Raw genomic sequence first — 23,509 nt, forward strand, 5'->3', positions numbered from 1 at the left:
ACTTTTACCTGACGTGGATGTCAGTATTTAATTACAGTGTGCATGTAGTGAAGAGAAGGTGCAGGCGTAGGAAGGAGCTCTTCTTTTCTCTCCTCTGACTGTTGGAAGGCTTCTGAAATGTTGTTTGTGCCTGATTCTTAGGTCAAGAGTACAATTTTCTGAAGATGGAGCCGGGAGAAGTGAACTCCCTGGGAGAAAGATATGATTTTGACAGTATCATGCACTATGCCAGGAACACCTTCTCAAGGTTGGAGTCTCAGGTTATACCTTTTGACTTTTAATTCTTTTCCTCTGCGGGGCTTCTCACAAAGCTATGTCTATCATTAGAACCGGAAGCATTCTCAAATACTGTTGCCATGAAGCACGAAAATACTTGATTGGTATTTATGGCCAACACCAGGCATTTGAGATTTTAAAAACGTATTTTTATATTTCCTATCAAATACATAAATTCAAAGTAAAAATTAAAATGAAGTGTTCAAACTATTTTATATTGCTAAGTCATAAACAAATTTAATTAAAATGATGAAACCAGTCAGCATGTGAAATTGGCAAATTGTTATTTAACATAAATTAGGCATTCACAAGTCAGACGGGGTCCTTGTTGTTGCGTTGGAAGGTCATGCCCTCCATGTGACTTGTATTTTCTGTTGCTCAAGGAGTAGTTGTACTCAAAAATTGCTATCCTGATTTAATTCTCAGAGAACATGTTAGGGAGATATTTTACTTTATATAATTTAGAATTTCATCATGTATCAAATTTAAAATCATTTTATTAGTGAATGCTATTTTTAAAAAATGTAATAAATATGGGTTTTGATTACTTCATTCTAAAGATGATGTCATCAAGCAAATAGTTCTCAGGTAAGGAATTCAGAACCACTGAGGTCAACTGTCTTTCCCAGTTTATGCCCATTTCACACTCCGATGTCCATTTCAACTCACTCTTGTGGCCCACTTGCATTATTTCTCAATTTACCCACATCTGTTTCTAAAGGCTGGGTCAGGAACAAGACTTAAAAATTCAAATTAATCCCCATTTTGTTAAAAAGGAAATTCTTGGGGAAGAGTAAAGTAGGATATGTAAATAAACTCTTAATGCTGGGGTACATTTTAAGTGATGCTTTTTTGAAAAGGCCAATTTTTATTATTATAAAAATGTGAATGTTAATAATATTTAAAACTCTTCAAAGTATATATTGATATATACATATATATCAATATATTCATATGTTCAAACATAATATGTTCAAACAAATATCCAAATATCCATTGTTTCTGGAATTGAATTTAGGTTTTGGTCGAAATATACCCATAAATGTGGCCTGAAATTACTCTTCATAAACCTTTATGTCTAGGTCAGTGCTTGAAATTGAATTTTTTGTGGAAATATGTAACAAATGGGGATTTGGTCTCAGGTCACCAAGGGGCACATCTCATATGCTACTGAAGTATGTTGTTTAGAAATAAACTGAATTGTAATTCTTTGCAACACATGTGGTACTAGAAAGTAGAGAAAAAATTTATATTTTCTTTTCTTGATAGAGGATGAATCTATACCAAAGTTTAAAACATATTTCTCCTTATTCTGTATTCCTTTTACATGTTTAAATTGTTTTTTTTTCCATAAACCATTCTGCTCTTGCTGCCTGCAGCCCCTTACCTGAGCACAACCCCTGCATCCCCACCACCACCTCGGCTACTGCATGCCAGTCAGCCTTGACCTTCTTCATTGTCTCATTGCTTTAAAATTATCCTGTTCAGTTTTCCTAATAAACTTATATGTCTATAGTGAAAGTAACAATATCTGCCTGTCAGCAAAATTGATCTGGTTAACACTACTTTATTGTTTTGGTTTTTAAAGATGATGTTTATTAGTTCATACATAGGGTTAAATCACTGAATTCAGGAGATGAAAAATTAGCCAAGTTCTCAGCCTCCACCTCTAAAGTATTTGAAGTCTCTCTCTCTCTCTGTCTCCTTCTCTCAATCTCTCTAGTAAAAAACACACGATATAATATTTACCACCTTAGCCGTTTTTATGTGTACCACTCAGTATATTCACAATGTTGTGAAATGGGTCTCCAGAACTTCTTCGTCTTGCAAAGCGGAGACCCTATGCCCATTAAACAACTCATCTTCCCTTCCCTGCAGCCCCTGGTACCCATTATTCCATTTTCTGTTTTAATGAATTTGGCTACTTTAGACACCTTATTAAGTGGAATCACACAACATTTGTCTTTTTGTAATTGACTTATTTCACGTAGTGCAATGTCCTTAAGGTTCATCCACATAGTAGCATGAGACAGGATTTTCTTCCTTTTTAAGGCTGAATAATATTTTATTGTATGCCTATACCACATTTTGTTTAATTATTTTTCAAAAACTTTTTGGTAATTTGAAGTCTTGTGTGATTTCATATGTATTTAGGACTATATCTTTCTATTTCTGTGATAAATGCCATTGGGATTTTGATTTGGATTATGTTCAATCTGTAGATCATTTTAAGTAGTGTGGACACCTTAAGAGATTAAGTTATTCCATCCATAATCATGGAACGTCTTTCCATTTATTTGTGTCTTCTTTAATTTCTTTTAGCAATGTTTTATAGTTTTTAGTGTACAAGTCTTCACTCCTTGGTTAGGTGTATTCCTAAGTATTTTATTATTTTTTATGTTATTTTATTTTTTAAAGATTTTATTTATTTATTTTTAGAGAAAGGGTAAGGGAGGGAGGAACAGGGAGAGAAACATCGATCAGTTACCTCTCATACACCTCGAACCAGAGACCTGGCCTGCAACCCTAGCATGTGCCCTGAACAGGAATTGAACTGGTGACCTTTCAGTTCATAGGATGATGCCCAATCCACTGGGCCACACCCGTCAAGGCTCTTTTTGACGTTATTTTAAATGTATTTTTTAAAATTTCCTTTTCGAATTGGTCATTGTTACTATGTAGAAATGCAACTGATTTTTGTGTGTTGATTTTGAATCCTGAAATTTTGTTTAATTTGCTTATTAGATTTGACAGCTTTTTTTGGTGGGCTCTTTAGGGTTTTTTACATATAAAATCATGTGATCGACAAACAAAGATAATTTTACTTCTTTCCAGTTGGATGCCTTTTTCTTCTTTTTCTGTCCTAATTGTTCTGGCCAAGACTTCCACTGCTGTGTTGACTAGAGGTGGTGAGAGCAAGCAGTCTTGCCTTATTCCTGATCTTAAATGAAAAGTTTCCATTTTTTACCATTAAATATGATATTAACCAGAGGTTTTCATATATGGTCTTTATGATGTTATGGTAGTTTCCTTCTGTTCCTAGTTGGTTGAGTGTTTTTTATCATGAAATTGTGTTGACTATTGTCAAATGCTTTTTCTTCATTGTACCTGTCACTGTCTGGGTTATCATTTTTTTGTTTAGTGTCTTTCCTCCCTCCCATTAGAAATGTGAGTATCATAAGGGGAGAAATTTTTGTGCTTTTCATTTACTGCTATGTATCCAGACCTATAAACAGTTCTTAGTAAATATTTCCTAAAGGAAGGAACAAGTGGAACGGAAAATGTTATTCTTTTAAAATTGATTTTATTGGGGTGACATTTGTTAATAAAATTATATAGGTTTCAGGTGCACAATTCTATAATACACCATCTGTATATTGTATTGTGTGTTCACCACTCCAAGTCAAGTTTCCTTCCATCACCATTTATCTCCCTATACCCTCTATCACCTCCTCCCATTCCCCTTTCCCTTTGTTAATCATAGTACTGTTGTCTGTGTCTGTGGGTTTTTTGTTTTGGTTTTGTTTTTGCATAACCCCTTTGCCTTTTCCATCCAGCCCTGGAACTCCACTCACCCATGGGGTTCAGTGGTGCAGTCTTCTTGATCACCAGCGCTGGGTGCTCCAGGAATGTCCCTTATGTGAAATATGTGGGCCCTCCTGTTGTAACTGAGTCTTGATTGCTATTGGCGTGTTTATGCATGGGATCAACCCTCAGGCTCAACACTGATCGTAGTGTGCTGTCTGCAGGTGCCGAGCACACAAAGCGGAATTTGCCTCAGCAGGGGCTGGTGCCTTGTGAGACCTCCCTTCAAATATGCCACTTGCAAAGCTTATTGGGTTCTGCTCTGATGCTGTCTGCAGCTGGCCACTGGGTGTGTTGACTCTGGGCCTCTTGGATGGGACGCAGGTGCAGAACAATGTCAGACACTGTCTGTGACTGGCCCTGGGCAACTACTTTGGAGCAGTCTCGATGTGACATCTTCTGTAAATCTTTGGTTATAACACTTCTCCTCAGCTAGTTTTCAGTTGGTCATTGAAGGTGATTATTCTATAATTTAGTTGTAATTTCAATTGGGTCCTGGGAGGAGGTAAGTGTAGCTTCCACCCACTCCACTGCCATCATTTGAAAATGTTCTTTTAACCTAAAGTTTAAATGTCACTTATTAATTTAAAAACTTTGGAAAGGAGTTTCTCTCATTCATCTCAGTTGAAGAGATATTTTTATCTCATTCATCTCAGTTTAAGAGATATTTTTAAAATTATATTTCTTAAATATAGAAAATTTCTCTTTAATACACACTCCATTCTTCTCACTACTTGGAATAGTCTCCCATTCCATCTAACGTTCCTTAGAGCTATAAATGTTGGCATTCATTGTGAAATTAGACTATATTTTTGGTACAGTATATTCAGAAATTTTAGTCATGTGCATTAACTAAAGTTGTGAGTTTCTGTTAGAACCTTGGGTACAAACAAGTCAGTGTCTATACCTTACCATTACTGGGGAATCGCTTAGTTATTTGGTTATTAATTTTACCATGAAAATTGTATACTCTGTGTATGTGTATGTATGTGTGTGTATCACAAAAGTATTTTGTTTTAAACTCTCCTATCTAAAATTTGACACTTTATTTTTCCTTATTTTTTAACATACACTATAATACTTGGAAGAATTATTCTTAGAAGATTACTAAGGTTAAATTAGTGTTTAACTTAAAAAGGTAACCTATATACACGTGTATATGTGTATTTCGTTTCTCTTTTACAATTCTAATAACTCCAAAAATATTTATTGTAGGTTATCCTTAAGAAAATGTGTCTCTATGAGGAAGACTTGTTTTACAGCTTGGCAATCTAAGGGGTTCTTAGGTCTGTGTGAGAGACCAAAACAAAAGCCATGTGTGCTTCATGGGGACTATATAATATTCTAGATTTCAGAAATCTTACAGTATAGACTTCTAAGGAAAAAGTGGATATCGTCACTGACTTTAGGCTAGGCAAACATATTTAGTGCACAGTATTTTTCTACTTCAATGGAAGTGTTTTGAAAGTCTGAACACTCTTGAAAGCTCAGCACTGATGTATTTCCCCTTTGAACGACTTGAGTTTGGAAAAAACCCTATTACTTGCTAGGAGTAAATGTGCCTTAATTGGGTGACTTATGTGTGGCTTGCTTATGATTTTTTTCAGGGGGATGTTCCTGGACACTATTCTCCCTTCTCGTGATGACAATGGCATACGTCCTGCAATTGGTCAGCGAACGCGTTTAAGCAAAGGAGATATTGCACAGGCAAGAAAGCTGTATAGATGTCCAGGTATTGCACCATACAAACATGGAGCGTAACCGTGCCAGAGGGCGCTCTTCCAGATGAATCAGCCACGATTTACTCAACTGTTTACTCGTTTCTTTCCATGCTGGCAAGTGATGTGTTCGGTTCAAAGTCAGTAATCATAAAATGAAATAGGAGAGAACCCTGGAACACCCACTGATATAATTAAAAACAAATTACTAGAAATCAAATTTTAAGCGCAAAGATAGTAGGTTTTATTTCTTTCAATTTAAGGAGTAAAAGCAAAAAACATGTTTGTCTGATAGCTGTTATTAAATAGTTGCATGATTTCGCAGTCGAATACTGCATTTCCTTGCCAACGTAAAAAGAATGTCCTTTATTTAAACTTTAGTATTGAGTCCTGAATGATCTTTTCTTGCAAGTACCATCATTAATTGGATATAAATTAAAATGTTATTATTGGAATTGATAACTGAGTTGCAAAGAATAAGTTTTAACCATGTTGCTAGTGAGCTACTGTAAGGTCTTAATAAGAAAGTTCTAAGGGAACATAGTGCTTACTGGTCCAAGAAAAAGAGTCTGCTTCCAATTTGGAAATGCTGCATACTCGGTTCACCTACTGTACACTCAGAATGCTTTGAAACACCTTATATCAAAGAGGCATGTTTAACTTTACTTAACACAGCTTTTCCCAATTTTTGCCCCTGAATGTATGTAAAATATATATACATATGTAGCATTTTTTTTGGTAAATCTAAATTTCCACAGGAAAGATGAGTATATAAGCCAATGGAACCACTGTGACAAAAGGCATGGGTGATCCTTGGCTGATTTCTGGCAGTATTGGATAAATTATGCTTTTTAAATTTCAAAGTAGAAAATTTTAAGAAACATTCGGTGATTAATGGATAATGGATAAACTAAATAAATGGATAGTTCCCATATAAAAATCATTTTGATTGTCTTTCTAAATTTATGCATGTACATTATATTTAAAGAGCACACTAGAGGTGCATTTATACACTGAGCTGTAGCAAAGTCAGTCAGTAGGAATCAAAAAGTAATCATACACATGGCATTTAATTTTCAACCTATGACTCTTCAATATTTTAGTTATTAACAGGAAAAATAGTAAACAGTTTTCACTTGAGACTTTAATTATGAAAATGGATAAATGGACTATTTTCTTACTTGAAAAATGATAATATTACATTGCTTTGTTTTATATGGCAAAACCACATTCATTTGGGCACCACCTTTGAGAGTGATGTCTTGTGTTTCTAAAGCAGTATAAAACACAGGCCACTGTATTGCAGCTTGTGCAATTGTGTGGAGTAAGGGAGAGCTAAAAGAAGTATAAATTTTTTAAAAAGATATGCTAACTTTCAGTTCTCAAAGTCTTTGAGAATGACTTGTACTGCACTTTTTTTTTATTTAAGTGTAGTTGGTATTCAATCTTATATTAGGTTCAAGTGCACAATATAGTGATTCTGCATTTTTGTACCTTACAATGTGATCATCCCATTAATTCTAGCAACCATCTGTCCTTAGTACTCACCAATCAACTCCCTCTCTTACTTTTTCTTACTCCCCCTCTTTCTGTTCCTTGTTCCCATAAGCCACTGCAACCCCTCTTCCATTCTCTCTGTCTGTCTGTCTCTCTGGCTGTTAGTTCTGAGCCCTTCCTATGGTTATGTATTTAAGGTTCTTCATTCCCTCACAATGGGAGCACTAATGATATTGGTAAAAACAAACTTGTTTTTGGCAAAATACAGGTCAGCTACACTGGTGCAGTAGGTTTAACAGTAACTCCAAGTGCATCCATGGAATAGTGGTGAAGATCCATAATTAATACATTGATGTCTAAATAGGATGTCTTATGTGAGAATCACCTAAGAAGAAAGTAAGAATGTATAAGGTGATTAACTACACTGAAGCTCCATTTTATTGTCTGTAAAGTGGGAATAATAACACCTATATCCCAGAGTTGTTAAAAGGATTAAATAATCTATTATATGCACAGAACTTAATTCATCACTTGGCAAGTAGTAATTACCTTTTAAATGGCATTTATGGTAAATGTCATGCATTCCTCAGTGGAGTGCTTTTCATGTGCTCTCTCTGTATTTTCTGCTGCTCGTGGGCGAGGCTTTAAGGATGCAGACATCGAGGGATGAGCTAACACAGGGACCTCACCGTATAGGAAAAAAAAGAATTTATAAGTTGACATCTGGTTGTGCCTAGGTTTTATTACAGAAAGGAGGGGTTATAAAACTGCATACTTTTTTGAGTTTGTCTTACTGTTTTGTTAGAAATTGTTGATGAGTAGTCAATAAGAGGTATTTGCTACTTTTTACTCCAACACGTTTACTCTGCATCAGGTTATGCACAAAGCTCTGTTATTTCTGCATTTTTATAGAGATGCCCTTAGAGTTGAATCTTGAAAGGAGTGCCGGCCTCGTTCGCACATAGATATCCAGGCTGTGGCTTTTATGGCCTCAGATAGCTGGGGTACTGAGTCCAAGAGGGCAAGTGCATAATAGGCAGGTTGCAAATACTGTTGCTTCTCCTTCAATAATATAGAAGATGTGTTTTTGTCTATCAGAAGATGAACAACATTAAAAATGTGTATATTTTTAATTCCCTTGAAACAACATAAACTTATTTTTTGTAGGAGTTTCTAACTGATAAATAATTTGTAATTCATTATTATATTTATGTATTTATATATGCCAAAAATGTAAGTTAGATTGGTATCTGAAACATCAGTTACTTATTCTATTTCTGTGCATACTTGCCATGAAGAAGCTTCCTACAGGAATATAGTGGCGTTTTTAAGGTGATGCAATGAAGGTAAGCTTCAGTTTAGGATTGTTTTCATTGCCATTGCTTGCTCTTACTTTTAGAAGCAGGCAAGAAAAGTGTCCTGCACATTGCTATGTGAAGAAGGATTATGGTCCTTTATAGTCTTGGCACTCTCCTGATAGAAGAGGCAGTCATCCATTGCCAGACCACATAGGTCCATGAAGGAAAAAGGAGGGAAAGGCAGAGCTGCTCAGCCCTGGGAGTGAATAGGTTTCTGATCACTGCTGCCCAAAGGCCAATCCCATGTCCCTGACAGATTCCAACCCTGTCTAGAATTAAGACATTTTAATGGACATCAGCTAATGCTACTTGCCTGTCAAAATCTCTTGCATCCTACATACTGTCAGGACAAAAAATGTCCACATGGGGGTGGAGAATTAGTCATTTTTACAATTATTCATCTTCCTTTTATCCCAATAATTTGCATTTTGCTTGTGAAGCAGAACCTCTCTAGGCTGTATGAGTTATAGTGTATCTTCTCTTCACAAATGATTGGTTTGTTTTCTTTCTTTGGTGGGGGAGGCTGCTTCTTCTTGGGATCACTTTATCTTTTTATTTCAAAGTTGCTTAATTTAATTCTTCTCCTGATATAATCACTGGTCTTTATTTGCATTTTTTTCTTAATTTTGTTTTTCTGTATCCCAATGATCTTATTACTTGTAATTAGTTAGTACTTATATCAACTATCAACCCTAATATTCTGTCAGTGATTCTTAATTAAATATGTAACATAACAGTGAAATTAGTAGGAATGTAAAATAAATTGATACCTTAAAATAAAGGGGCTTCTGAGGATATCTTCCTTTTATATGTGTTATGTGCTCATTTTGTGAACAATGAAAGGTAAAGGTCTAAGTTCATTTATTTAGATGTGCATACCTAGTTACCCCAGCACCATTTGTTGAAGAGACTATCTTTTCTCCGTTGTGGAGTGTTGGCATCCTTGTTGAATATCATTTTACTGTATGTGCTTGGGTTTATTTCAAGTCTTTATTGTCTATCTTATGCCGATACAGATAGACATACTGGTTAGATTACCATAGATTTGTAATGTGTTTTGAAGTCAAAAAGTATGAAGCTTCCAGGTTTGATCTTCTTTCTCAAGATTGTTTTGGCCATTCAGAGTTTGTGATTCTATATGAATTTTAAGACTTTTTTCTGTCTTAAAATGCAAAAAATGTCATTGGGATTTTGATAGGGATTGCGTTGAATCTCTAGATCACATTGGGTAGTATGGAAATTTTAGCAACCTTAGGTCTTCTTATCCATGAAGACAGGATTTATTTCTGATGCTTTGTTTTCTTTCATTTCTTTCAGTGATGCTTTGTGGTTTTCTTCAATTTCTTTTAGCAATGTTTTGTAGTTTTCAGTGTGCAAATCTTTTGCCTCATTGGTTAAGTTATTCCTAAATATTTTATTCTTTTTGGTGTTTTTATAAATGGGATTCTTCATTTCCTTTTCAGATTATTTGTTGTCAGTGTATGGAAATGCGACTGATTTTTTCGTATGTTGATATTTTATCCTGCAATTTTGGTGAATTTGTTTATTCCAATGGTTTTTTTATGTGCATGTGTGGAACCTTTATGGTTTTATACATATAAGATCATGTCATCTGCCTAAAGAGCTAGAACTTTAACTTCTCAACTATGATTTGTTTTAGAGTAATTTCAATTAGTACAGTGATAAAAATTTCCTTTGTATATTTCTTAAAGACTTTTTTCCTGAATATGACCGTGTTTTGTAATTCAAAGACACGTTCTAACAATTAAGACTGCATTTTTCCTATCTGTGGACAAGGTACGTAGGAAGAAGACTTAGGCCATCATAATATTTTACCCCTTACAAAACAACTCTGTGACGTGCCTATCAATAAGATAGTCACTTTGCAGAAGAGAAAACTGAGGTTGAAACTTATGAGTCTTACTTGTGTGACATAATAAGTAACAATGCCATAAAAGTTTTCTCATCCATATACCTTGCAGAGTATATGGACAGATTGCATTTTACTTAGTGTTGGCACAGTTTCCCTTGCTATTTTTTCTTTAATTCTTTAATAACAAACTTTCCCTTTTACATTTGAGCATTTATCCACAAATGGCTGGGAAGACTGATGAAAATCTTCCATAGGAGAAGTTGAGTAGCCTGAGACAATCGCTCTTACTGAGGATACTGGACAAATAATTGCCACAATTTGACTCTTGTTGCTTGCACTTCTTAGTTATAAGCAGGTGCTATATATTTATTAAATTTTTGAATTTATATTCTATATTTTTTTTTCATTTATGGCCCCTTGTTTTCTTTCTATTATAGCATTATTGTTATATTTTTGGATTAACTATATTTCTTTGTTTTAATTCCACTTTAGGAAATACAGTACCAGTATTCTCTGTGGCTTAGTAGAGTTTTTGGTCATTGCAGAATTTATATTTAAACTCAGTGAACTAGTTTAAATGCTATGAGTTATAGTTCTTTTCATTGAAGCACACTCAATTTCAAAATGACTGTCTAACATCTAAACTGACTTTAGTAAGAAACATGTTGATTGCACTAATAAATTTTAACAAATTTTAATTTTTCTGAGGGTTCTGGTAATGTTATATTTGTCAAGGCCCTTAGATAATTCATGAAAAATGTCAAAGTACTTATTTTTGACCATGAGCATTTTTGTTTTGTTCTAAAGTTTCTTATTATCTACCAATTTATTAGATGAACATTGTTTACTCTTACTTTAAATTTATTTTGTTGGGTAAACATGACAAAATAAATTTAAAGTGTTTGTAAATAAATATTTATGTCGTATCAGACATTTTATATCTCTATTGTGTGTTTTCAAAGTCATCACCTTTCTTCATATAAGATATGCAGAACCATTGATAATTTATTGAGGGTTTAGTGAGACAAGAGTTCTCTTGCTGGTAGCAATGGCCCTGTAATATGGTAGTATCTCAGTATTTATTTCAGTTGCCTTCAGAGGGACAGAACTGTTCTTTCAAATTGTTGAGTAAAAATTTAAACATGACTGGCTGTTTTCGAATGTAGGATATTTAACAGCATCTTAGCTCATACCATTATAGAATGGTTCTGACCGCTAGCCTTGGCTAAACCAATGAACTAATTACTCTCTGCTTTCACTTTTGTTGAAATGGCCCTGGAGATATCAATCACACTGATCTGAAGGCTGTGGAGCTGATAATTTGCTATTTCAGATGACTGGTAATTACTTCCAAGAAATTAGACAGGCTTAGTAAGAGAAAAATGTAATTGCTTTTCCAGCAATTTGTACTTAGGATCAACAGAAAAGAGAGAATAAATAAACATCTATGTCCTGTTGGAAAATTTGAGTCTTCCATGATGTTTTTATCTTTCAGTTTTCATGGGGCTTATTTGGAGAAAAATTTTCATTGTGATGACATTTGGGAACCATTCTTACTGGTTATTTATTGGTTATTATATAAGATTTACTTTTTCAACTTTGGTATGGAATTTACTATTGAGCTTAGCCTCAGTTTACATAGAATATGTTGATCGAATGTTTCCTGTGGTTCCAGAGCTGCACCAACTAGGTATCCACGGTCCTGACTGAAATATGGGTCACTAACAAGTTGGCTACTAGCTCCTTGGGAATGAATGGCAAAGGTTTCCATGAGAAGGAACTTTATGCATGCAAGATTATTTATATCCTAGTCTTGTTATATGGGTAGCCCTCGTGATCTCATTAAGTATAGTCAAATTCTGGTAAGAGAGACATAAAAAGTAATTCCTTAGAAAGAAAAAGTCTATTATAAAATACAAATACATATTTCTGGTCTAACACCAAAAGATTCAAGGTTTTAAGTATGATACCCGCACCTTTCATAAAATTAAAGAATGACCTTATCCTTTTTAGGACACATGGATGTCATGTTTTTAAAAAATCAAATATATGTTTTTTTGTTATTTTTATTCCAGCATGTGGAGAAACCCTACAAGAATCCAACGGCAACCTTTCCTCTCCAGGATTTCCGAATGGCTACCCTTCTTACACGCACTGCGTCTGGAGAGTCTCCGTGACCCCCGGGGAGAAGGTAGTTCATTACAGCAAGAGTTCTCTTTCACTCTGATCTAAGTACAGAGGTTCAGTTTGCAAACATAAGTGGCTTTGTGTTTTATTTTTGTTGGACTCATTAAATAAGAGGCTAAATAGTTCAGAAAATTTTATAGTGAGTTTTCAAAGATTAACTATTCTATACAAAAACATACAGAATGACCAATGTAAAAGCAAAAGGCTTATTTGATCATTTCTTTATTAAATTATGCTCATTAAAAAGGAATAAAACATGGTGTAAAATGCCACTAAATTGGTCTCTCTGAAGATAATCACATGAATTATTATCTCAAACATCATAGCACCCTTTTGACAAACATTTGAGGATTATGTTTTCAGCATAGTGGGGATTTTTTTTAATTGGGAAATTTAATAAATAGATTTAAAGTCATAAGCATGGAAAATCTAATTTTAAAAATACATATGTTAGAGACAAAATTATGGAAGACTGTACCAAAACAATGGTTATTTCTCCCTGTTGGATTTATATATAGGTTTCATGTATTTTTCCTTTCATTACCTATGGTAAGCATATATTACTTTATACAGGAAGAAATTATTTAAAAAATAGATTATTATAGCACAACAATATGAATGTACTGAATGCTGTAGCACTGTAAACTTAAAATGGTTAAAATGGTAAATTTTATGTTACATGTGCATTTTGCCACAATAAAAAAAATGAGATTGTCAGTGCACATGTATGTCTTTGTCGGACTGAGCCTGCCAAGGTACAAACAGATTCCTGTCCAACCTGAGGCTGTTCTTGACGTTGCACAGTGCATGTTGGTAACAGTCCAGGATGTGCACCTGAGAATGTAGCTGTGTTCAGCTGATAAAAGCATACAATACTGATTTTTCCATCCCTCAGAACTGATGGACCTTTTAACAAGGGTAGACTTCTTAGGCATTGAATATAGTTAACATGTTTTTTTCTTTTCCTGTGTAACCCATTTGAAAGCTATCATTTGACTACTTTCATTTCGTAAAAGAAAATTTTGTTAACCACTCATGTAATGGTTTACACATATGGAGTCAGTTTACAATATAATGTTTATATTGCCAAAGGTACTGCTTAAATGTAGCAGTTACTGTATAGACAAACTGTTGACTCCTAAAACGTGCCTTCTGGTGTGTGAAAGAAATCTTTGCTATCAAAAATTTTATGCACCTATATCAAGGACAAGGCCTAGTAATATAATAGATGATCTTTGGAAAATAATGGAAGAAAGCAAGATACAACTTGCCATGGATTTGCAGAAAGATAAGAGAGCTCAGAGCTTGGTGCTGGTGCAGTCGATGCAGAGAAGCTTGGAGACCAGTGACTGAAAAGGAAGGAGGAGAACGTTTTTAGCAGCATTGCGAGAGTATCACTTATAGAAATTGCAATTGATTAGATAGAAGGTGGAGTGGGCCTTAAGGCAAGGGAGGTATACAAAAACGTCCCTGTGAGTAGCTGGCGCTGACAAAGCCAAATGTCAAAATCCAGATACTATCATATACATTTAAACAGGAAAAATATTTTCATAGCATAATTCAACTCCTGTTTTTTGCCTATCGTACGTATAATTAATCCCTGATGGAACTCCGGGTCTACCAGAGTCACACAACTAGTGTGTTGTAAGCCAGGGACTCGGACCAAGGCCGTTCTTCTTTAGATTTTAAAGTAAGAATCCTTTACTTTGACCTGTTGATTTTCCTGAGAAATTTTCATAATTAAGCCTATATTTTTATGTTTCCTGGTATAGTTGGAGTACCTAAATTGGATTAATACTTTTATTTTATAACTGTTTTCAGCATTTATATTGTAAGGGAATGTCTGGATGTGTAGCTTGGAAATAGTAGTATATGAGAATCTTAACAATGCTTCAGATTATTAGTGTTTCCTACGCATTATCCAGTTAGATCCTTGTGATTTAATTCTGCGGAGCTCAACTTGATATGACGGCCTCCAGTTTATAGTGAGAAAACTCATTCAGCCTCAGAAACGTGAAGTCAGCTAACCACTGAGAAGCTAGAACTTTAACCCAGGCTTTCCGACTCCCAGTCACAAATGGCTTCTGGTTGTAGCAGAAGATGCACGTTTTTCCCTTTCGTATGATTCAGTCAGGGCTGAACAAAACTTTAATCATCAATTATTATGCCAGGAGTTGGCATATTTTTCTGGAAAGGATATATAGTAAATATTTTTAGCTCTGCAGGCTATACAGTCTGTTTCAGATACTCAATTCTGCTTTTGTTTCTCAAAATCAGACCTAGACAACATGTAAAGGAATGGTTCCAAGAAGACTTTTTATGGAAACTGGCTGCAGCCCGGATTTGGCCCGTGGGGTCTAGTTTACTGATCCCTCTTCTTCTGCTCCTCGTCTCGTTTCTGAGAAGAGAAATGTAGTTTCCCTAAAGAGTTCGTAGACTTGTCCAAGCTTCTTCTGGCTGGAGCCCAGAAATCTATTTCGTTTACTGCCTTTGATTCTAACATCTCTTTTGAAAGAGCTATTTAATCATATTAATCTAATGGACGAGGTTTGTAGCATCTTCCTCAGCACTATAAGCTGTCAGTGCTGTTCTGCTTAGTCTTTCTGTGGTGCTTGTGGAATTAGCTGAGCTGGTCAGTGATGTCTTCGTTGTGCTGACAGAAGTTCATTGACATATTTTTCTCTGGAGACTTGCAGACACTCAGTCCCTGAACAGTTGATCTTCTTCAGTGTTCTCCACTCTGCATCACTGTGAAACAAAGTGTTTAATAAGCAAACTCCACGGCAATTGTATCAATTTGACTTCACAGAATAATGACCAGAAACAAATCTTAGACTTACTTGTCCCTTGTATCTCCCTCAAGCACAAGGGAATTATGGCTAATTTTAAATTGATAAATGGTGATACTTGTTATAAATAAAACATGTATACAGTCATGCTCAGTAGTTTTTATTTTGCCATTCTGTGAAAAAAGATGCAACATATTTACATACAGTAGCATTACATAAAACACACAAATATTTTCCAGTGTTTATCGTTTGTAATTCAAGTATGGACTCTGTTCGCATCCTTAGTCAAAGGCTAGCATTTTGCTTCTACATCAGAGCCCTAAGATTTGATTTTTAGAAAACCTAATCTTTATTACATTTTCTGCTTCGAAAGGACTCTGTGTTTTTTATTAAAGTAGGCCAGTTTTGTTTCTCCATGGTGCTTGGCGTTTAAAATAGAAGATTAAAAACAAGATAGGAAACTTTTCTGTTTAGAGTTGCTCCTTTTCCAAATGTGTGTGTGTGTGCGTGTGTGTGTTCCAGACTTCAAATATTAACTATTCATTAGCAATCCAAACACATTGTTTCAATTCTGAATAAAATTTGATGATATACATAGTTTCAGTTTAGCTGATTTTTTCCTTCATTGAGAAGGAAGATGGAATTATTTGCACGCTATTATAAAATTCCCCTTTAAATCCAAGAGGGAAGCCACAAAGTGAGCCTTGGGGTCTACTGTTTGGGTCTGTATTCTGCTGTAATAAATGAAGTCTTGTATGATCATACAGAGTTGAAACCCTGGTGATTGCTATAAGGAGAATATACATGCAAATAAAACTTAATATCAGGCACTGGTAGTATTCCCCATTTAATAGCAGACTGAAAGTAAATACAAAGTTAAGGAGAAAAACCACAAGTCATTTCCCAATTATGTCCCAAGAATAACTTAATATTGCATTGGTATTCAGAGATGGAAGGGAAAACATATTGGGATCTTCAGGAAAATAGTTCAGGAATTATATATTTTGATAATCAACTCTTTAGGATTATTGAAAAAGAAAGAAAATGATAAGTCCTTTGTCCTTGGTTATTTTGGAAATTTTTGTAAACATTTTTGGGAATATATGAAATGATGAAATTAGGTGAAAGAGAAGAAAAACAAAAAAACACTGCAAATAAGGTAGATAGAAATAAATGAACCATTTTATTAAAACCAAATTATGCCATATCTACTGTATTACACTTAAAAAAGTGTCTGCATTTTTACATCCTTGGTAGATTTCATCTCTGTAATCTAGAAAGCATGTTTAAAGAAATTGAGATACATTGAATTCAATGGTGAAATGTTAATGCCATATAAGGTATGATTGTCTTTCATTATAGTTAAATAAGTTCTTAGTTTCTATCTCTGTAAAATGATTATTTACATATGCAGTTATAACCAACTTTGGTGTACAATTTCATTGATATCATTGCAATGTTGAGATATAAGGTGCCATGAGAAATATTTATTGTTATACCATATCTTTATTCTGAGAAGAAGTAAGCTAGTTAAAGATTGATTTGCTACAAGTAGTACTTAACTTTCATTTAAATAATCAAGAAAGGGGAGAGATATGTTTCCTAATGCAAAAATGGTAATAATATCTAGAATATGGATTCAGGATTAATCGATATATTTTTTCTTTTTCTTTCTTTTTTAAGTCATTCCTTGAGAGTTCTCATATCTAGATTTTTATATCATCACAAAAGGATTGTATAAATATTGTTACAAATTATAGTTTTATATTAGAAGCATTTTAAATATTTATAATTTGTTACTTTTAGCTAAGGTCTATTTCAGTTTTGGGAATAAAGAACAGGTTCGCTATGTGCCTTAATCATTTTAGCTATTTTAAGCAGAATAGAGTTAGAATGAGTTTTTGAATATAAAAAATAGTTTCCAAGTGAATTGTTTCAGCAGGTAGGTGAATGTCTCATTAGTTTGGCTCTCTTTTTGGTGTTATGAAGTAAAAGAGAGTTAATTATTTGAAACATAAAGTCTTTTTATAAAGCAGTGAGAAAGTTGTCTTTCCAAGAGCTGTTCTTAAATTATCTTCACAAAAAGCAACATCATTTCAAAAAAAGGTACAGAATAAAGGGGCATGTGCAAGATCTAACTTGAAAGGCCTTTGAATATATATATTCTTGTATCTAGAGAAGCACAATGACATCTGCCTTTGATCATAGTTACATGGACAAATTCAAATTCTAGAGCTGTTCCTAAAAGATTTCAACATACACAGTAATATTATGCTCTAGGAATATGGTACATGGTGGCTCTTTTTAACATGATTATATATGTCTGACTGGTCGTCTTTGAAATACATTTTTTAAGAAAAGACATTTATGGTGAAATCAGAATTTTTCATGGTTTAAGCCATGTTTATCTTAGAGAATTCAAAATAAGCCACATGAATAAAGGTTTCTGTTTCACAGTTGGTCAGATTCACAGAAACTTTGGTTTAGTTGCTAAAGTGTTGTGCTTTTATATTGTTATAAAGTGTTGTGCTTTATATGAGAACGATGAGATTAGGTTTTCTGTGTTTTTTGTAAAGAAAAAATATTAGGAGAATACTAATTTAGGGCAAAAAAATAACATCTGTTCATTTTCAGAGGAGCCTTGGCATCCTAACCTCTAGGAGTCCGATCACCAGGTGCAGGTACAATCATTTTCACTGTCTGTTGTTTCACTCCATTTTGCAGATCGTTTTAAATTTTACCACGATGGACTTATACAAAAGTAGTTTGTGCTGGTACGACTACATTGAAGTGCGAGATGGGTACTGGCGGAAGTCCGCGCTCCTTGGTAAGACATGATTTACCTCCTGTGTGGCTATGCGTATAGTCTGCCTTGCCTACAATCACCTTAGAGTTAAAACTGTATGTGGCCAACACTTTTGTTTTATTATACTTTTGTAAGCCACCGTAAAAATACTCACAGACAGATCGATAAACGAGTAGATGGATTTAAACTAGTTTGAATGATGAGGGAGTACTCAGATCTGAGTTAGCATAATGATTTAGAATAGCTTTCACATGTATTGTGTTTAGAGTGGCTACTCATCACAGTGTCTGTATTTTTAATACTAAAAACATAGTTTTAATGAGGAAACCAGAGAAATGGTATGTGTCTGTGTTTTGTTTCCTGTGCTCAGGCAGTAGAATGGGGCCTGTCCAGTATGCTGTCGGTAGCTGGCTTCCTACACCAAGCATTTTAGCTTGTACTGTAGACGACACAGTTTTGCTTCGTTGAGAGTTGCTCTTGTGGCTGAGAAGAGACCTCTGTAGTTTGTGTCATCAACTGTAGCTCAGATTTGGTGCCCAGGAAAGCCTGCTGCCGGCGTTGAACCACAGACCACACCGTTAACTTGCACAAGGGACTTTCTTTCCCATTACCTCTGTGTTACCTAACAGCAAGAGCTGTTGTGAGCAGGGGAGCATCTACTCTATGTGGATTTTGGGGGGGATTGTGACTTTTCCTTTATTCTTAGAAGTAGCTTTGCTCCTTTGTGTGTTAAGTACTACACGGATCTTCTTTTTTCTTACCATCTAAAACCTATTGATTGTACACTATTGTATTCAAAGTGTCAGCAGCCTTCATTAAGTCCAGGAGACCTGTAGAAGTGTTTAAAAGGAAGGAGAAAGTAAAGACTTGAACTAATTTGATAAGTCAGGTTGAGGCAAACATGGTCTTGAGCATTTGGTTTCTTAGCCTAGATGGAGCAATTTCTGATATATGTATGTGCATTCCAGAGAAAACATTTCAGTTGATTCCTCATGTTGGAGAGTCTAATGTAAAACTAAAATCCTGGAGAACACGGCCTTTCAGAGTGTGCCCAGCATCACGCGCTGCCGAGGCTGGGCGCCCTTCACACTGCTTCAGTCGGATGGGCATTTTCGTGTGGAGAGCTCCCCCTCCCCGTGCCCTCCAAAAGCAAGCGTAGTCATCAGATTGGCAGCATCGGAATCGCTCTGAGGGTTGTTAAAAATGTGGACATTCATGTTCACTCCGTCCCTTCTGAATTAAAGACTCCCCAGCATTCACAGGCACATTAGTGCCTAGGAAACATTGTTCCCTTTTACATGCCCGTAATGTACTTTGCCAGGTAGGAAGATAGTTCCTCACCTGTTAGCTGCTGCTGTGAATTTATTTTACACTGACTGCCATTTGTAATATACTAGAACTGTATGACATCATGGCCGGGGGCATGCAAAAATGGATGACAATGAATTATTGTTTGTAGAATAATTTCATGTGCATTGTCATATTTAACCATTTTGTCATCATATGGAAGCTGATAGCACAATGGCAGACATACAAGAAGAATTAATTATTTGTGGAGTGTCAAGGAAAGAAAGATATGACAGGAATTATTATATTCACTTGGTATTATACTTGCCTAGGGATGTACACTTAGAAAAAAGCCAGAGCTTCCATTACATTTTTCTGGTACTGTTTGCCATGCTGCCTGCCGCACTACAGGTAAGAGCGCTGCAGGTGAGGGGGGACCTGTGCAGCAACGGAAGAGCCTCCCAGCAAGGTGGGGGGTTCCCTGATGAGTCACGCTGGGCCTGGCCAGACAAAGACATGTCCAGTTTGAGTTGAGACATGCTTTGACAAGTTACTGCCCTACTAATGACCAGACTGACAACTTGAACTGGTGTCTTGTACTTTTTCCTGTTCTTCGTAGAATAATATTCCCTGCCAAGATGTATCACATGACTATTTACAAGTTTGTCTTTTGAACTAGCCGTTTCTTCTTTTTATAGATAAGGTACTGACATCAGTTGGTTCATCTGAGCATATGCTCTAATAATTTATAAACGGATACAAAGAGATTGTTTTATTTCTCCACCTTTATTAAGTAAAGATTAAGGTACAGTTATGACTCTAGTTACTAAGGCTAGAGACAGGAACTGAATCCGATTTTATGCATAATTTATAGCGAATGTGGAAAGCAGTGAGAATACAGAGTTACATTCAGGAGTCCCTCTTTATTCTTGTATTTTTTAGGCAGGTTCTGTGGGGACAGACTGCCTGAAGTCCTCACCTCCACAGACAGCAGAATGTGGATCGAGTTCCGCAGCAGCAGCAACTGGGTGGGGAAAGGCTTCGCGGCGCTCTATGAAGGCAAGTGGGGCTGCGCTTCACGGGTTACGTCCTCTGAGAGCCCTTGACAGAGACATCCTTTCTTTCCAAAGCATGAAAGAATAAATACAAATAAGTCCAAATTCACTAGGGTGCTGTTGTAACTGTACTTTCATTATGAAGTTTTCAAAACTTATGTTGTCATACTCACCAGGATGATTTTTCATAAAACGACTCGTTAAGTACAAAGGGCAGGAACAACCTGGTTTCTGGTACCGGCGATGTACTAACACATACAAGTACTCAGGGATGTGTGTGGGGAGTGGGGAGGGCACGAGAGTTCTTAAATTGCAAATGTTTCTGCATGCTAGTGTCAGGACATTATGAAGAAATGATCGTTTTCTTTCATACCGGATCTGTGTCCCTTGGGTGCCTGTATTGCTGAAATGCTCTGTTTTAGGAAACTGCACAGAAAGTAATTGTGCACATTCTGGAGCACGCATTGTCCCACGGAGCGGGTCAGCGTTCAAGGAAGAGTTTACTGGGCGCTTTGTTCCCTCCTGCTCTGAGACAATAGGTCGGCATTGTACTCCCCGGCTCGCTCCCTTCTCGCCGGGTTGTGGGCAGAGGAGGAGACCCTTCTCGCCCCTGCCTCTGCCAGGACAGGAGTTTAGGAAATTCAGAAGATGGAAGATTCCTCCTTCCCTCAAACTTTGAAGTAAATGGAGGCGTTTTGTTTCAAAGATTAACTGCATGGCAGTGAAAAGGGTTACTTGGAGGGAGCCGCAGATGGCAAGCACATGGCGCCAGCCCACTGCCAGAGGCCCAGAGGGTCGTGCGGAACTCCTCCCGATCAGCGGTTTCACCTGAGGTCACAACACCGAGGAATGCTGCTCAGGAGTCACAGAGCAAACTCACGCTAAATGTGCAAAACCTCTGAAGGGTTTTTAGTGTTAAAATAAGCTTTTCTTTGGGGAGGAAGGTGTGAATTAACAGTGATTTTAAAAAATCATATATTCATGTTATTATCTGATACTTATAGCTAAGTGGCTAGGTTTTTCTTTTTTTTTTTTTTTTTAGCAGCATCTAAATATTTACAACAGTACTACCAGCCAACTTTGATTGTTATAAACTGGTCTTTACAGACTCAGCTCCAGGCACCGAATGAAAATGTTATCTTAGAAGAAAACGAAAATGAAATAGTGTATTGAGGTTTATTTATTTATTTTTGCCGTCCTCAGCCATCTGTGGAGGTGAGATACGTAAAAACGAAGGGCAGATTCAGTCTCCCAATTATCCCGACGACTACAGGCCGATGAAGGAATGTGTGTGGAGAATAACGGTGACAGAAGCCTACTACGTCGGGTTGACCTTCCAGGCCTTTGAGGTAAAGTCTTCCAGGCAACCTTCTGGAGGCGTGGGCTCCATAAACGACAGTGGCATTTAAAGGGATCCTCATTAAATAAGCAGAGGACCAGAGAATCAGCTTTTTAATCAGCCAAGAAGCAAAGGATTGCCCATAAAATGTAACATCAAGAGCCAAAGCAGTTTTCCCCCTACCATCTTTTCTCTTCCCGCAGACATTTTCTAGAAGATTAAAGTGAGTTTACATTATCTGTGCTATTTGAATTAGAATGTTTGAAGTACTGACAATAGTTTCTTTTGACAAATGCACTGGCTTGTTTCACAAGGCTGTTTGAAGGGCCCATTAAATAATAGAACTTTTATTTCTCTTTTAAACTAAGAGGTTAAAAGGTAGGCTGTCTTTTTTGTTGTTGTTGGGGGGAAATCCATTTTTGCCATTATGCAGAAAATTGTTTATATCAGAAATAGGGATTTAAGTGTTCTTAGGAGCTTTTGACTTCATGAGGAATACTTTTGGAGGAGGAGGTCGGCACTGGCATCGTGTTATTAAATGAGGACAAAGTGAACTGCGGGCCCGTCAGCATTGTGGACCACAGTCTGGGCCCCGAACTCCCAAGCTGGCTGATGAGTCATTTTCATGGGGTCAGAAGAACTGAGTTAGGGATTACGAGCCAAGAGATGGGGGGAGTGATCAGGAACTCCAGAGTGTGTTTAAATTTTAAAAAATCAGTCTAGAAATTGTGAGCCCAAGTGCATTGGGAAGGAATGATGGGATGGAGGTGATAAATCCTGGCACGGGTTGCATGGAGCCACAACCGGAGATTATGACTTTATTGCTTAGAAGGAGGATTCGCTGTCCAAGCAACCAGAAAGCAGAGGAGAACCCCATCCACCTCCAGAGTGTGCTGAGTGCAGTGACTGTGGCGGTGTCTCTGACTGCACAGCAGGAGCCCCAGGGGAATCAGGCATCACTCAATCATAAACCCAGAGAGTATTGCACCCCACTGCAAGCTGCGTCATATCATTTTTGAGCCTCGTCTCTACCTCTTTGCATGTGCCATTTAATTTCCAAGACATGTTTTTTTAATCATGAAAAAGCTATCATTTCTGCTGTAATCATGTTTATGCTCTTGGCGGTTTTGCATTTTTGGAAAACTTGGTTCTGAGATTATTTGATTCACATTTGCATTTTGGTATATTAATGGATCAATAAGATTGCAAACATTATTCAAATTTGAACATTATTCAAAACATTATTCAAACACTTTATCATTAACAGTAAACTAAAATTGAGTAGGATTCACCTGCTGTATAGAAAACAAAAGAACTGATTCATTGAAAAATTATCTACCTAATAACCTCAATACTTATATGTTGTAATGTTGCAAAAATTAAGCAATGAACTGTCTTTCAATATATAACTCAATGTTTTATGGAATTTCATTACAGAAGTGAGGTCAGAAAATGCATTTATTCCATGCATCTAAAAACTAGGATAGTACAAAGGACAAATAGGAAAGATTTACATCTCAGGCACTTAGAATCATGCCAAACACAAAGTAGTTACAATAAATACTTGTTGATTGAGTGAATGAATAAATTATTACTAAGCTTTAGGATCAGAGAAAAGTCATGTCATAGTTTGGCTCACAGTACATTTTGTTTATTATCTGTAGTTTCCCTGCTCTCTCTTGATTTTAATTTATTTCCTTATGTTTTTTTCCTCCTTCATTTATGTATTGAATATATTT

The 23,509-nt window shown here is 36.0% G+C and overlaps 1 protein-coding gene across 1 annotated transcript in view; it reads left to right on the forward strand.

Moving 5' to 3' along the window:
* Window positions 1–23,509, forward strand: part of TLL1 (tolloid like 1) — a 155,994-nt gene that overhangs the window by 89,576 nt on the left and 42,909 nt on the right. Inside the window, exons 8-13 of the mRNA XM_045831767.1 lie at window positions 142–247; window positions 5,469–5,593; window positions 12,383–12,498; window positions 18,008–18,110; window positions 20,319–20,435; window positions 21,635–21,780. Coding sequence (XP_045687723.1) covers window positions 142–247; window positions 5,469–5,593; window positions 12,383–12,498; window positions 18,008–18,110; window positions 20,319–20,435; window positions 21,635–21,780 — 713 coding nt within the window. The remainder of the gene's footprint in view (window positions 1–141; window positions 248–5,468; window positions 5,594–12,382; window positions 12,499–18,007; window positions 18,111–20,318; window positions 20,436–21,634; window positions 21,781–23,509) is intronic.

This window comes from Phyllostomus hastatus, unplaced genomic scaffold, assembly GCF_019186645.2.
Source record: "Phyllostomus hastatus isolate PE091 unplaced genomic scaffold, TTU_PhHast_1.1 phas_contig_159, whole genome shotgun sequence".
In the NCBI taxonomy this organism is placed as follows: Eukaryota; Metazoa; Chordata; class Mammalia; order Chiroptera; family Phyllostomidae; genus Phyllostomus; species Phyllostomus hastatus.